The sequence below is a fragment of the Propithecus coquereli genome, unplaced genomic scaffold (genome assembly GCF_000956105.1).
Source record: "Propithecus coquereli isolate 6110/MARCELLA unplaced genomic scaffold, Pcoq_1.0 Scaffold158, whole genome shotgun sequence".
Taxonomy (NCBI): domain Eukaryota; kingdom Metazoa; phylum Chordata; class Mammalia; order Primates; family Indriidae; genus Propithecus; species Propithecus coquereli.
The window spans coordinates 3,174,198-3,187,235 of NW_012140302.1; the positions used below are offsets into that span (position 1 = coordinate 3,174,198).

The 13,038-nt window shown below is 53.9% G+C and overlaps 1 protein-coding gene across 1 annotated transcript in view; it reads right to left on the reverse strand.

The window, feature by feature from the left end:
• Positions 1-5,569: 5,569 nt before the first annotated feature.
• Positions 5,570-13,038, reverse strand: part of NCR2 (natural cytotoxicity triggering receptor 2) — a 21,517-nt gene continuing 14,048 nt past the window's right edge. Inside the window, exons 3-5 of the mRNA XM_012640804.1 lie at positions 11,737-11,866; positions 11,535-11,645; positions 5,570-5,693 (exon numbers count right to left, since the gene is read on the reverse strand). Coding sequence (XP_012496258.1) covers positions 5,570-5,693; positions 11,535-11,645; positions 11,737-11,866 — 365 coding nt within the window. The remainder of the gene's footprint in view (positions 5,694-11,534; positions 11,646-11,736; positions 11,867-13,038) is intronic.

Below are 13,038 nucleotides of genomic sequence, written 5' to 3' on the forward strand. Positions count from 1 at the left end.
AAAAAAAAGAAATTTATTTTGAATAGCTTCAATGATTCAAAAATAAAAATATATCTAAAAATTGAAAAATGTCTATCCTACCCTGCCCCCATCACCCCCACTCCTGCCCTACCCCAACAACCACTGTTACTGGTTTATTGTTTTTCCCCAGTTTTCTTACGCATGTGAATGTAATTTCTACTTTTTAGAAAACACAAAAGCTGGCATATGTTAGGCAGAATTTTGTACCTAACAAAATATACAGCATCTTGGTGGCCAGTCCGAGTCAGTATATAGGGAGCTTCCTCATCCTGTGAAAACGCAGCGCATTCTGCTGCCTGGCTGTCCAGTAGCTTGGACATTAGGTTGTTTTCAGTCTTTTGAAATTATACACAGTACTGCAATAAAGAGCCATCTCCATATGTCATTTCACATTTGCATATCTGCGAGATAAATTCCCAGCAGTGGGATTCCCGAGTCCCTGAAGGCTTGCAAGACGTATCCGTGCTCTGAGACAGTTGCACGAGAGGCTGCAAGGTGAACCCTATTAAGGCTGTGTCTGTGTCATGGCAAAGTCATGGTCAATCTGGAAAAACCAATGGCTCCTCCTGGACACATGGCCCATGGGCCTCTTTGGATAAGAAGGTAGGGAGAATAGTATGGAGGGCAGGTTGTTGGAAAGGATGTGTTTGTCCCCAGATCTGTTTCTATTTTGTTACACCGTGACCAGGCTGTAGCTTTGGCTGACTCTAGAACGGTTAGAACAAGCTGTTCACCATGATGGCCCCTCTGAGCCTCCAGTGGTCTCTGAGAGTGACACGGGGGAAAGTTGGGCCCACAGAGCATGTGGATAGGGGGCACCTTTCCTCTTGGGCCCCAGTTTCTTCATCTGTAGAATGAAAGCATGGAGACAAACTTCTGTCGAGCAAGGACCCTCACCCGTCTTCGTCGAGAACAGTGCCCCTCCAGTGGGGCATCTGCAGGGGCACAGACAGGATTCCATTTGAAGGGAGCTTTCCACTGCTGAAGAACGAGGAGGAGGAAGAAAAGTAAAGAAGGAATAGAGATGGAAGAAGGGAAGTAAGGAAAGCTCTGGCTTGGACAGCCTCTGGGAGTGGGCAGAGGTGGTTACAGTTGCCATCAACACAGCCCAGATGCAGAACAGTCTTCTCACCCCCCCAAGACTCCCCCATGCCTCTCCGTGGTAAACCCCAGCACCTGGAAACCACTGATTTCTCTCCTACCAGTTTTGCCTATTCCAGAATGCCTCATATATGGAATCAGGCAGTGTGCAGCCTTGTGAAGCTGGCCTCTTTCCTGATGGATTGAGGTGTGTCGAGTGTGTCGCACGTATCCCGTGTTGGCAGCCTGTCCTTCGTGTTACTGAGCAGCGCTGCACTGCATGGATGCGCCACAGTTGCTGATCCATTTGCCGGTGGATTCCAGTTTGTGGCGATTGTGAGTAAGGGCACGGTAAACCTTTGTGTAGGGGCTTCCGTGAGAACACACATTAAGCATTGTTGCTGGGCTAAGTGGGAGGTCAGGGATGGGACACAGAGCAGGCGTCAATGGTCTTGTTAAGCTTGCCAGACTATGAGAGATAGAACAAGTGTGTAACTGGAGTGTATGGGAACCAAAGGGTGTGCACCACACGGAAGCTGAGCCTCCAGAGACGACACTGAGACTAGTTTGTCATCAGGAGACTTGGTCAGGGCGACACACACACACCCTTCTGCTGCTGTCCAGGGGCAAGGCTGTGGTGACCTCTGATTTTTGCATTTCCCGCTCACGCCAATAGTCATTAAAACGTTTTCATTTTTTAAATGCAAGTATGTTTTACAGTAAAAACATTCAGTACAATAGAATACGGTGTAAAATGTGAAAGTCCCCCTTCACGCTCCTGTCCCACCCCAGTCACACACCCCTCCCCAGACATTACCCATGGCAGCGTCTTGAGGCGATTCTTGTACGTGCTGTTCCCTGTTTTTTTTTTTTTTTTTTTTGAGACAGAGTCTCACTCTTTTTGCCCAGGCTAGAGTGAGTGCCGTGGCGTCAGCCTAGCTCACAGCAACCTCAAACTCCTGGACTCAAGCAATCCTTCTGCCTCAGCCTCCCAAGTAGGCTGGGACTACAGGCACGCACCACCATGCCCGGCTAATTTTTTTTTTTTTTCTATATATTTTTAGTTGTCTGATTAATTTCTTTCTATTTTTAGTAGAGACAGGGTCTCGCTCTTGCTCAGGCTGGTCTCGAACTCCTGAGCTCAAACAATCCGCCTGCCTCGGCCTCTCAGAGTGCTAGGATTACAGGCGTGAGCCACCGCGCCCGGCCTGTTCCCTGTTTTTACACACACGCACGCATACATGCACCCACACTTGCACACATTGTGTCTAGCGATATAGCGTTACCTTCATTTCAACTGATATAAATGAGGTGTTATGATATGCGTCACTCAGCAGCTTGATTTTTTTTGAACTAAATATGTTTGGGCCATCTGATCTGTGCATGTTAGCACACACAGATCTGCCTCATTCCTTCTGACTTCTGCGTAGTACCTCATACTAGACATGCAGCGTCATTTATAATATTTAGTTCTTTTTCTATTCATGGCCAGTTTGATTTGTTTCTAAGTTTTGTTATTATATAAAACGTTGCAACAAACAACCTTTTATATATGGCTCTTGGTGCACACGTGATTCATTCTCTCCTGTAGACACTAGAAATGGAATTGTCTGCGGGAAGGGGATGCACATCTAATGTTTTGATAAATCTGGACAAATTGATTTCCTAAAAGGATGTGCCAATTTATATTCCCACCATGAGCTTTTGAGACTGTCAATTTTCTCACAACCTCATCACCACTGGGAATAACCAATTTTTTAACTTTTTATTAATTTAATATGTGAAAAATGATGCCCCAAAGTTGTTTTAATTTGCATTTTCCCATTTACTAATAAAATCAATCTTGTCTTCTGTATATTAATTTTCCATGGGGCATTTCTTTGCATTACAGTTTCTGTCCTTTTCTGTTTTTGCTTTTATTGATTTGTTGCCCTTCACTTATTGATTTCACACGTTCTTTTTACATTCTGGATATAAATCTTTGTATAACATATATGTTATTTTTTTCTGTCCTGTCACAATTTTTAAAACATTGTTTATAGTATCTCTTATCATATATAAGAATTGTTTTCTAGGTAGAAAAATCTATTTGTCTTCCCCCCTGGCTCTGTGTGGGGGAGCTGTTTGTATGGAGAGGCCAGTCCTTCTCTGGGGACAGGTGAGTGGCATTTCTCCCAGAAGCCAGCAGAGGCGCCTTTCTTCAGGGAAGCTCACTTCAGGACACCTGGGGACAATTCTGAAAATGCCGACAGCTGCAGGGAGCGCCATGTTTCCTACTAGGGTGCCTGAGCTTTCCTCTTGAGAAGCCAGACCCAGGGGTGTCGTCCTGGGTCACCTATGGGGAGAACACAGTCAGACTTTGTGCCCGCGGCTGGCACCTGGCAGGCCACAGTGACTTGCTTAGACCCCTTCCTTTTCCCATCTTCTTGGGGTGGCACGGGCCCTGCCCATGGAGACCCTCCCCACTCCCTTCCCTCAGTCCCTTAGGCTCAGGGTTCTTTCCTCAGGCCGGGGCTGGGGAAGGGGCGCAGCCACCTGTGTGCCCACACTGGAGTAAGCCTCCCGCTGCCCCTTGGCTGCAGAGCCGCCTCTTCCTGTCCAGCCCTCCCCCTCCTGCGTCTCCCTCCTCCTCTGGAGCCTCGGGCACATGCAGGCCAGGCGCAGGGGCTGTCAACTGCAGGAGTAGGAGAGCGGTCCTCATAATCGAGCCACCTCTCTCCTTGAGCTCTCAGGGTGGACACTGATGGGCTGAGGACATTATGTGGTCCCTGGGAAATGGGCCCGATCCATCAGGGCTGCCCCGCACCCCTGAGAAGGAAGAATGGAGGACACAGGCCCTGTGGGTGACAGGGGCAGGCCAGGGAAACGGACATTTTAGGAATGGATGAGGGGGAGGTGGAGCCAGGAGACCCCTCCCCCAGGTGCAGGGGGCACCTCTGGGCCCCGAGAGGCCTCCTCTCTGCCCCCCAGGGCAGCCACAGGAACTTGCTCTTGCCCAGCATCCCCCATGCGGGGTGGGGACACGGGAGAGGAACTGAGACGGGAGGAAACTGTGGTCAACGCGAGTGCTGCCTTGCTCCTCCCGTGTTCCTCTCCCTCTCCAGACTGCCCCTCATTTCTGGGGTGGGCCTTTCTTTTCTTCATGTCCCCTGGAAGGACGGGCTAGAGATGGTTGACAGGGTCAGAGGGACATTTGGATCCTGATCACATTGGACCCCATGGAGCTCACACAGGCCTGCCTGGTGGGTCCCTGAAGTGCTGCCACCCTGAAGTGCTGGGAGGTTCTGTGAGTGCAGGAGGGGAGAGGACAGAGGAGGGGAGAGTCAGTTCTAGGATCCGGGTGCAGAGGCCTCATGCAAAGGTGGAGGAGACGAGGGCTGGGAGCACAGGGCAGAAGCGCTGAGCAGGGCTCCACAGGGGAGTGGCATTGGCTGGGGCTTAGAGGAAAGAGGAGCCTCAGCGCTGGATTCTGGTCTGCCTGAGACCTTGGCTGTCCCCAGACTTCCCTGCCCTGGGCCTGGTGTGGAGCCTGGTCCCCAGAAGAGCCCAGGAAGGAAGGTGAGAACCAGAAAGAGGAGGCAGGAGACCCTGAAAGCTCAAACTGCCCCCGGATACCAGGATGCTCCCAGGACCTTAGGGGTGAGTGGAGACGGGACAGGCCCCCACCGCCTTCCTGGGACTGTGTCTCCCTCAATGGGGCTCAGTTGAGGTCATGGCATCCTGACTAATGTGACCTCATGGCAAAGTTCCTCATCCTTGCTGGGCTCCTTCCCCCACTGTCTGGTGCCCACTGGTGTCCCCCTCTCTGTCCCTCCCTGGCCACCTCCTTGCCTGTTCTGCTCCCCTCCCTGTCCCCTTCCCTCAGCCTGTGCTGGAATCTTCCCCAGGGCCTCTCCACCCACGGACTCACAGCTATGTTCTGGGCTGGCTTCTTGTACTTGTGTCCTGTGGTGCTGGGTCCCTGGTAGCCTGAGCTGGGCACAGGGAAGTGTTCAGTTTGCGCTCACTGACTTACTCCCATGTGGAAGGGGTGGCAGGACTCATCTCCATTCCCTTCGTTTTCCGGAGAAGGAGCCAGAGGTTCAGAGAGGGGCAGTGACCTGCCCAAGCTCACACATGGCTGAGCTGAGAGAGCAAATCCAGGTCTTGTTTCCAAGCCTCCCCCACCCCTGGCCCCTCTGCTCCCTGGGCTCCTGTGCAGTGCCCGTCCCCGCAGCATCTACGGGCTCCCGGACTTCCAGGGGCCATCGAGAGAACTGAGGACGGGAAAGGGTGAGGGTGGAGAAAAGAGGGCAGACCAGAGAAGCTGGTCCCCTAGAGACCAAGTACGGGATGCAGGGCGGAGCCTCAGAGCTGGAAGGAAACTTAGAAAACAACAGGAATAAAATATTCACATAGTTTTATTATTTACAAAGTGTGCTCATTAGCATTGTTTATCTTTGTCCTCACGTCAGTGTGGTAGTAATATTTATCTCCCTACAGGTGTGGAAACTGAGGTCTCAAGAAGGTCCGTGACTAGTGGACAGTGGCAGGTGGCTTTGCTGGGACTCAGGCTCCTGAGCTCCACCAGGATTTTCCACTGTGTGTCCCACCTGCAATCAGAACAGGAAACCAGGAAGATGGTCAAGGATTACCCCGTGGAATTGCACGCTAGATGCAGAGGTGATCCCGTCCCTGTCCCATTACACGCGGGGTTGGTGGCCACACCGTCCTGACAAGGAGGAAGGCTGCTTCTGACCACTGCTGGCCGGAGAGGTGGCAGTGGGTATGCATGTGTTTGGGGCCCAGCTCGGTCAGTTTCCTCATCTTGATTTTTTCCTTTTTTTCCTCTGCTGTTCACGGAGAGAGGAAACTATAAGGACTCCAAGTTCACCCTCTGCTCACACATTATTATCTATCTTCCCGGCGCTGGGTGGTCTCTGCTGTGTCACGGTTGAGTCTTCTTTCTACCATACTTCACTTCCTCCAAAGCTCAGCGTTTTTTCAGTGTCCTTCATACGTCTGGTGCTTTACGAATGTATCATCCTACTTGGAAATCCAAATGGCTTGGTAACGTGGCGATTATCAGTTCTGTGCTTACCAGTGAAGAGACTAGGGGTAGAGGCCTTAAGCACCATCTCTAGGGTCTCTCAGTAGGTAAGAAGAAAAGGCATTCTTTGTTTTGCAATGGCAAAAGCAATGCTGCCACCTGCAGTGATGTGAAAAGTAGAACATGTACCTAATGAACTGGGCTGCACAGCTAAGATTTCCAGGCAAAGCGTTGAAGGTGCTGCCTGGTTTCTTCCTGTGGCTCATTGTCAAAGGAGAGAGGAGAGAGGAGAGAGGGAAATTATAGTCAGGACTATTCAACGTGGAGGAGCTGGGACTTGACTTTAAAACTCTCAGCCTGCAGACAATAAATGATGCTAAAATGAAACCCAGGGCACTTGCAGGAGTATGTAATCTAAAGAGGAAACCAAAGGTGTGACTGTAAAATCCGGTAAGACCTCAGAAAGATCAAAGGTAACGTGTTTAGTCTGAAAAACCAAATCGTTTTCATCCACTATACTCTCAACACAGAACACTTCTGCGACCAGATGTGTGAGTGCACCCCTCCCCCCAAGAAAGTCTCCATTTCTCTGCAGACGCCACCTGCACGTCCTACAATTCAGTTCGCTTCTGACACTAAGCAGGGTTAGCGCAGACCCCTCAGGTTGAGGACTCAGTCCCACGAGTCTGCCTCCACTTCGGATGCCAATCGCAAGCCCCGGGTTGTCACCTGTTCTTCTGACTGACTAGCTATAAATCCCGTTGCCGTGAACCCTGTCTCAGGTTTTGTAATTTTCTAGGATGACTCACAGAACTCAGGGAAACACTTACTTATGTCTCCTGGCTTATTAGAATATTATAATAAAGGATGTGCTAAAGGATTAAGATGACCAGCTGGGTGAAGAGACACACAGGATGGGGTCTGAAGAGTCCCGCGTGCAGGAGCTTCTGTCTCCGTGGAGTTGGGGTGCACCACCTCCCAGCACGTGGTTATGTTCACCCACCCAGAAGCTTCTCAAAACCTTGCTTGTGGGGTTTTTACGGTGGCTTCACCATGTAGCACTATTGGTGACTAACTCTATCTCCAGCCCCTCTCCCCTCCCTGCAGGATGGGCGGTGGGGCTGAAAGTCCCAAGCTTCTAATCACGGTTGGATCTTTCTTGTGACTAGTCCCATCGAGGAGCCCACCGAGCGTTGCCTCGTTACAGCCAAAGTTGCTCCTATCACCCAGGAAATTCCAAGGGATTAGGAGTTCCGTGTCAGGAACCAGAGTCAAAGTCCAAATATTAGAACAAAAGTCCCCCTAGCACCCCTATTTAGAAGGGTCTTAGAAGCTCTGTGTCAGGAACCAGGGTCAAAAGCCAGCATATGTATTTCTTATTATTTCACATCACGCCTAAGACAAAAGGTCCTCTAATGAGTCTAAGGTATGTGCTTCACAGATTTTTTTTCAGTCAAACATTAGGGCTTCCAAGAAGCTTGAAGACATTATCCCTCAGTCAACTGAGAGGCTGGGGATTTGGAAGACTCGTCCGTGAGTCTATGTGGGCCCAAGGTCACCAAGGACTTATGGCGGGAGCAGTGAGAGTGGTGCTGAGCCAGGGGTTAAGACCCACGAGGAATGAAGAGGAGGACCCCAGGCTATATAGGATCCGCAACAAGGATGGGTGGTCGACAACGGTGGGGGAGTCTAATGGCAGCGACTCAGCTGCTGGATGAGTTGGAAGGTAGGAAGACGGGAAGGTAGGAAGGGCCAGAGGAGCACAGAGGACACCAACTCCACCCTCAGTCCCAGTGTCATGAGACAAAGGACAGCAATGAGCCACCCCTCAAGAGAACTGCAGGGAAAGCTGCATCCTCAGAGCAGAGGCAGGTTTCAGGGAGAGAGAAGGTGACGTTCAGAGAGGTTGAGCAGATAGGCGCTTGTGCTCAGGGCTGTGCATTTCAGAGGCCAGAGTTGAAAGGTTTATGGATTTGGTGAAGAGTGGGAAAAGGGGCTAATTTAATGGATTTATAAGGTCTTATTGAGATGGGATTCTGGGGTGACGAGGACAGGGGCATCCTGGGCTTCTCATGGTGACCAGAGTGAACAGGGATGAAGTAAAGGCACCGAGAGGCTGACCGTGGGGGACGGCTGGGAGACAGGAGTCTGTACAGGAGTGAGTGGAGGTTTGGGATCGCACTCACTCCTGGGGAGGAGTGTTTGATGGAAAATCTGGGGTCCCTCCTCACCCCTGCTAAGTGGCGTGCAAGCTAGGTGAGGGGCGGGGCAGCAAATGGCTACCATTTGTATAAATTCATCCTGGAGGATGAAGGGAGAGCTCCATGCAAGTTCTGAAGCTGAGTGACAACCAGATGACTTCACAGAGCACGGAAGGCTGGTGCGGGTGGGAGGAGAGGCAGCAGGTCACTTTTACCTGAGAGTCCCAGCCCGGCTTAGCAGTCAGAGGCCTGGGTATCTCAGCAGGCAGAGTGGAAGCGGGTGCTGGAGGCCACACCATGGGTTGGAGGTGTGTTTTAAGAATCTGTTGGACTCCTAGCCTCCGTGAGAGTGGGAGTAGGTCAGCTACCCACTTCCTGTCCTCCCTTTTGCTCACCGCCCTGCAGAGAACTTGAGGTTAGTCTCTGGTGAGGCGGAGTCACGGAGGTGCTCCGCTAGGGCACCAGGCACGTGGAGAGAGCACGCGACGGGGGCTGAGTGGGAACAGACACGGGGCAGGGAGAACCCCTCGCTCTGTGACAGCTGGTGCCTGGAACCCTGGAGCCAGGCTTACGCCCCCAAGGAGGACAGGCAAGAATCCTTTCTGGAGAAACTGAGATGTTGGAGAGAAAAAATGGGCGCAAGCTGCTGCCCGATCTGTCTAGAGCCCACGAACCCCGCGGCACACACCCAGCATCTGAGCTCTGCGAGGCCGTGGGCCGCTGAGAAGCAGCAGAGGCTTCCAGAAAGCTCTGAGGAAAGACAGAGGCCCACAGAAGGAGAAAACAGAAGACACAGCAGTCACTCAGAGGAAACAGAAAATACACAAAGCTTAAAAAAAGCTCAAAAGTTAAAACTTTAATATTTCCAGAGAAAATATGGCACGCCAAAATAAAACATGCTGTGCTAGAAAAAGAAATATTCGCAGAACAAATGGACCGTTTAGAAATGAAAAAATGTGAGAGTATAAATTGTAAACATTTGGATAGAATGTAACCTAGAGGAACTTTTCCAGAAAGTAGGAATAAAGAAAAATAGATGATGAACAGGAGAGAAAAGATAATATAGTTAGAGACTCAGTCCGGAAGGTCTGACATGGGACAGTGGGTGTCAGAGAGAGAGACCAGCCCCGCGGGGGTGACGGGCCTGGGGCGGGACGCAGAGTGACCCCAGGTGCTGCGTGTCGAGCAGCCCCCTGCCTGGCCGGTGCAGAGGAAAGGAAGGTTCGCTCCTTTCTCCATCCCGCAGCCACACTGACGGTGGCAAGAAGGACAGCACAGGGACGTGCAGTGCCGGCAGGGCGAGGGGCCCGCCAGTGACACTGGACTTCAATTCCCACGTGGCAAAAATGCACAGAGGTGCTGCTGGGAAGGGTCGTATCAGGGGACCCAGCCAGGAGGGGGTCCGAGGACAGGACATCAGTCAGGTGTCTGACACAGTGGTCTGGGCAACTGGTGCCAGGTGGAGGCATTTGGAAGGCGGGAGGAGGCCGAGCTGCACAGTGGCCCTGGCAGAGTGTGGCTGAACAGGGGCAGAGGGAGGGAGAAATGCTGGGGCGACCTAGGTGTCCGGCTGGGGGTGTTAGATATAAGTCACAGAGGCCATGGCTTGTTCTCGGCTCCTGTGTTAGGCCCAGCAGACCGGACCAAAAAGGAGTCACACGTGCTGAAGTTCCACAGTGCCACCAGGCTGGAACGAAGTCGTTTATCTGACCTCCCAAGAAATTGGGGGCGGGGGGTGCGGGGGAGAGAATGAACAGCCAAATCCCCAAACAGGCCACTTTTAGCCGGAACGATAAGGAAGTCTCCTCTGCTTAACCTTTACAAGGAAAGTAACGTTGAAACGACCAACCCACTTTCTGTCCTTGTTTCTTCTCTCTTCAGTCGTGTTCTGTCGCTGAACACTGCCCAGGGTGCAGAGCGGAGTTCTCTAGACCTCTTCTGGTTCTGACAACTGATTCACCAGTTGTTCTTTGCTCAGATAAACTGCTGTAAATTTATCCTGTGTAGGGTTTTTCTTTCACCAGGGGCTACAGACAGGAGGAGGAGGAGGAGGAGAGGAGGAATTGATGGAAAATCTGGGTCCCTCCTCACCCCTGCTAAGTGGCGTGCAAGCTCGGTGAGGGCCGGGCAGGGGGCTGTTCAACACGCAGCACCTGAGGTCACTCTGCGTCCTGCCCCCGGCCTGTCACCCCCGCGGGGCTGGTCTCTCTCTCTGACACCTCCTGTCCCATGTCAGACCTTCTGGTTTGGTGGGAAGATGCTGCCCCGGGCTTTGCTCCCCTAACGGGATGGCCTGGCCCAGATGCTGCGCTGAGCTGGGTGGGGGCCTGGGAGGGAGCCCTCTGCTCTGGAGGGAGGGGAGCCAAGGGCTGCAGGTCAAGTTCTGGCCTTTTCTTTGCAGGGAAGGCAGAGCCCAGAGGTCAGGGAGGAGCTCCTGGGCGTCTGGGCTTGGGGGAGACTGGCCACCCACCTGGGGTCCCGTGGCTCCGTGGGAAGCACCTGGGGGCCCAGGGCCTGGGCTGAGCCGGGCGCAGCAGAGACTGCCCTCAATTTCTGCGCATGTCGATTCCTGAAGGCCCTGAGATGTGAGGAGAGGGAAGAAACACAAGGAGGGGCTCGAACGAGCCCCACAGCCTGCCCCCTCCTCCAGCGAGTCTGCCCCTGGCCTGCCCTGACTCTGCGTCGTTGCACCCTCCTCACTGCTGGCTTTCTCCCTGCACCTTTCGCCAGCCCCTCCTAGGTTTTTCCCCACATGTCCCCTTCTCCCCAGAGCTGGTGGCTCTTCCCCTCCTGTGTCCACTTTCTCTCCTTCAGGACCAGAGTGAGGCGAGTCTTGGGACCTGGGTGCTCCTGGCTGTGCAGGTCAGTGTTGCTGATGGGATGTGGGGGAGACACAGGGGCGGGGCAGGAGTAGAGGGAGAAGGAGAGGGGAGGTGAGTGGAGGGGAGGGAGGAGGAGAGAGACAGAGAGACGGAGAAAGGTGGAGAAGGGGGAAGAGAGAGGAAAACAGAAACGTGGGTGAGATCCCTGCGAGTTCGCAACTGTGGAACAAAGGTGGGCCTGTACTGTCCACGTGAGCGTGGCGGACGGGTGGACTCCGTGAGGCTTTAATCTGGGGAGCCCCGTGCGGGACAGTTTTCCCACTCTGTTCCCTGGCTGAGTCCCCCGGCTCCATTGCCCCAGCCCAGCCCGCACCCACTCACCAGAGCAGCAGGGCGGGCAGCAGCAGGCTCTTGGCTACAAGGAGTCCCCAGAGCGCGGGGAGCAGGGCCCTGGGGACTGCGGGGCCTAGGTGGGGCGTGGAGTTGCGTGGCCTGGAGGGCAGAGAGGACAGGCTGGGCAGGCAGTCTCCTCTGCAGTCCCTTGCCCAGGCCTCAGTGGCTTCGGGTCCCACCCTCAACTCACTGTGGAGGGGCAGCGGTGGCAGGCGGAGCCTCAAGGGTCTCTGCGGCTCCTCCAGCTGGGGGCACACAGCTCTGTGTCTGTGATGAGACCAGGTCGGGGGGAGCCCAGGTGGCCTGCGTGGAGGCGGGGGCTGCGACGGAAGAGAAAGGATAGTGGGTTAGTTAGTGGGTGGGATAGCCTGCCAGCAGGAAAGCCGGGTCAGCAAGTGGGGCCAGACCGGGAAAAGAGCCCCTTGGCCCAGAAGGAGAAAACCGAGTTGGGAGGGTGGGGACTGTGTTATAAGGTCTCTGGCTCAGGCTGGGGCAGAGCTGTGGCCTGGGCTCTACAGCGAGCCCGGGAGGAGCACTGGAAGAGGCTCCAGGAGGCCTGGCCCCCTCCCAGCTCCCCTGTACCTCTGGGGTGCCGCCTGCCTCAGCCCCCTCAAGGGTGGGGACAGTCACCGCCCTTAGGGCCCTTTCCTCTCTGACCTCCATTCTTGTCCTCACTCCTTTGTGGCTATTTGGGAAAGAAGCCCCTTGCGGGGAGTGTGAAGGGCTGCTGTCACATCCCTGTCCCTCCAGCTCTGTGGCACAGCCCCGGCCCCCACGGCCCCCACAGCCTGGGGAGTACCTTTCATGGCCCCTCCCGACTCTGAGACTTTGTGAGCCGCCTGCACACCCCTCCCACCATTCACCTTCCCAGGAAGGTGCCAGACCCACCTGTGCTCAGAGCCCTTGTGGGGGGGACCGGGGGGACGGCTGTCTCTGGAAAAGTGGTGGGGGCCACCAGGATCAAAAAGACAGTGGCTGCTGTGGGTGGGTGGGGGCCCAGAAGGGAAAGAAAGTGGGGTCGGCCCCAAGGCTATGAGAGAAAGTGGGGACTGCCAATGACTGGATCTACATCCCCATCCCGTCCTGGAGGGGAGGAGCGTCCCAGAAAGCTGGGCGAAGAAAGGGCTGGAGGAGAGGGCGCCAGAGGCTGGGACATCCTACGTCCCAGGGACTGCCCTGGAAGGCCTTCCCTGGAGAGGGCCCCAGGCCCACGGACACGTGGACACGATGCTGTCCCACAGGGGCACCCTCTCTGAGGCTGCCTGGGATCCTGGCCAGGAACAACCCTGTGCCCAGCCTGGAGGAGGTGTTTGGGACACTGGGAAAATTCTAGACCTATGCTAGTGAATGTGTGACCCATGGGCTGGTGCTGGTCCATGACCTGTTTGTAACCCGCCCACAGCAAAGTAAGTTTAAAAATTCGGAGTAAGGATTGCAAACCTTTATGTCACTTTGATATTGCCTCAACATCCAAGCACGTGGTCAGTAAACT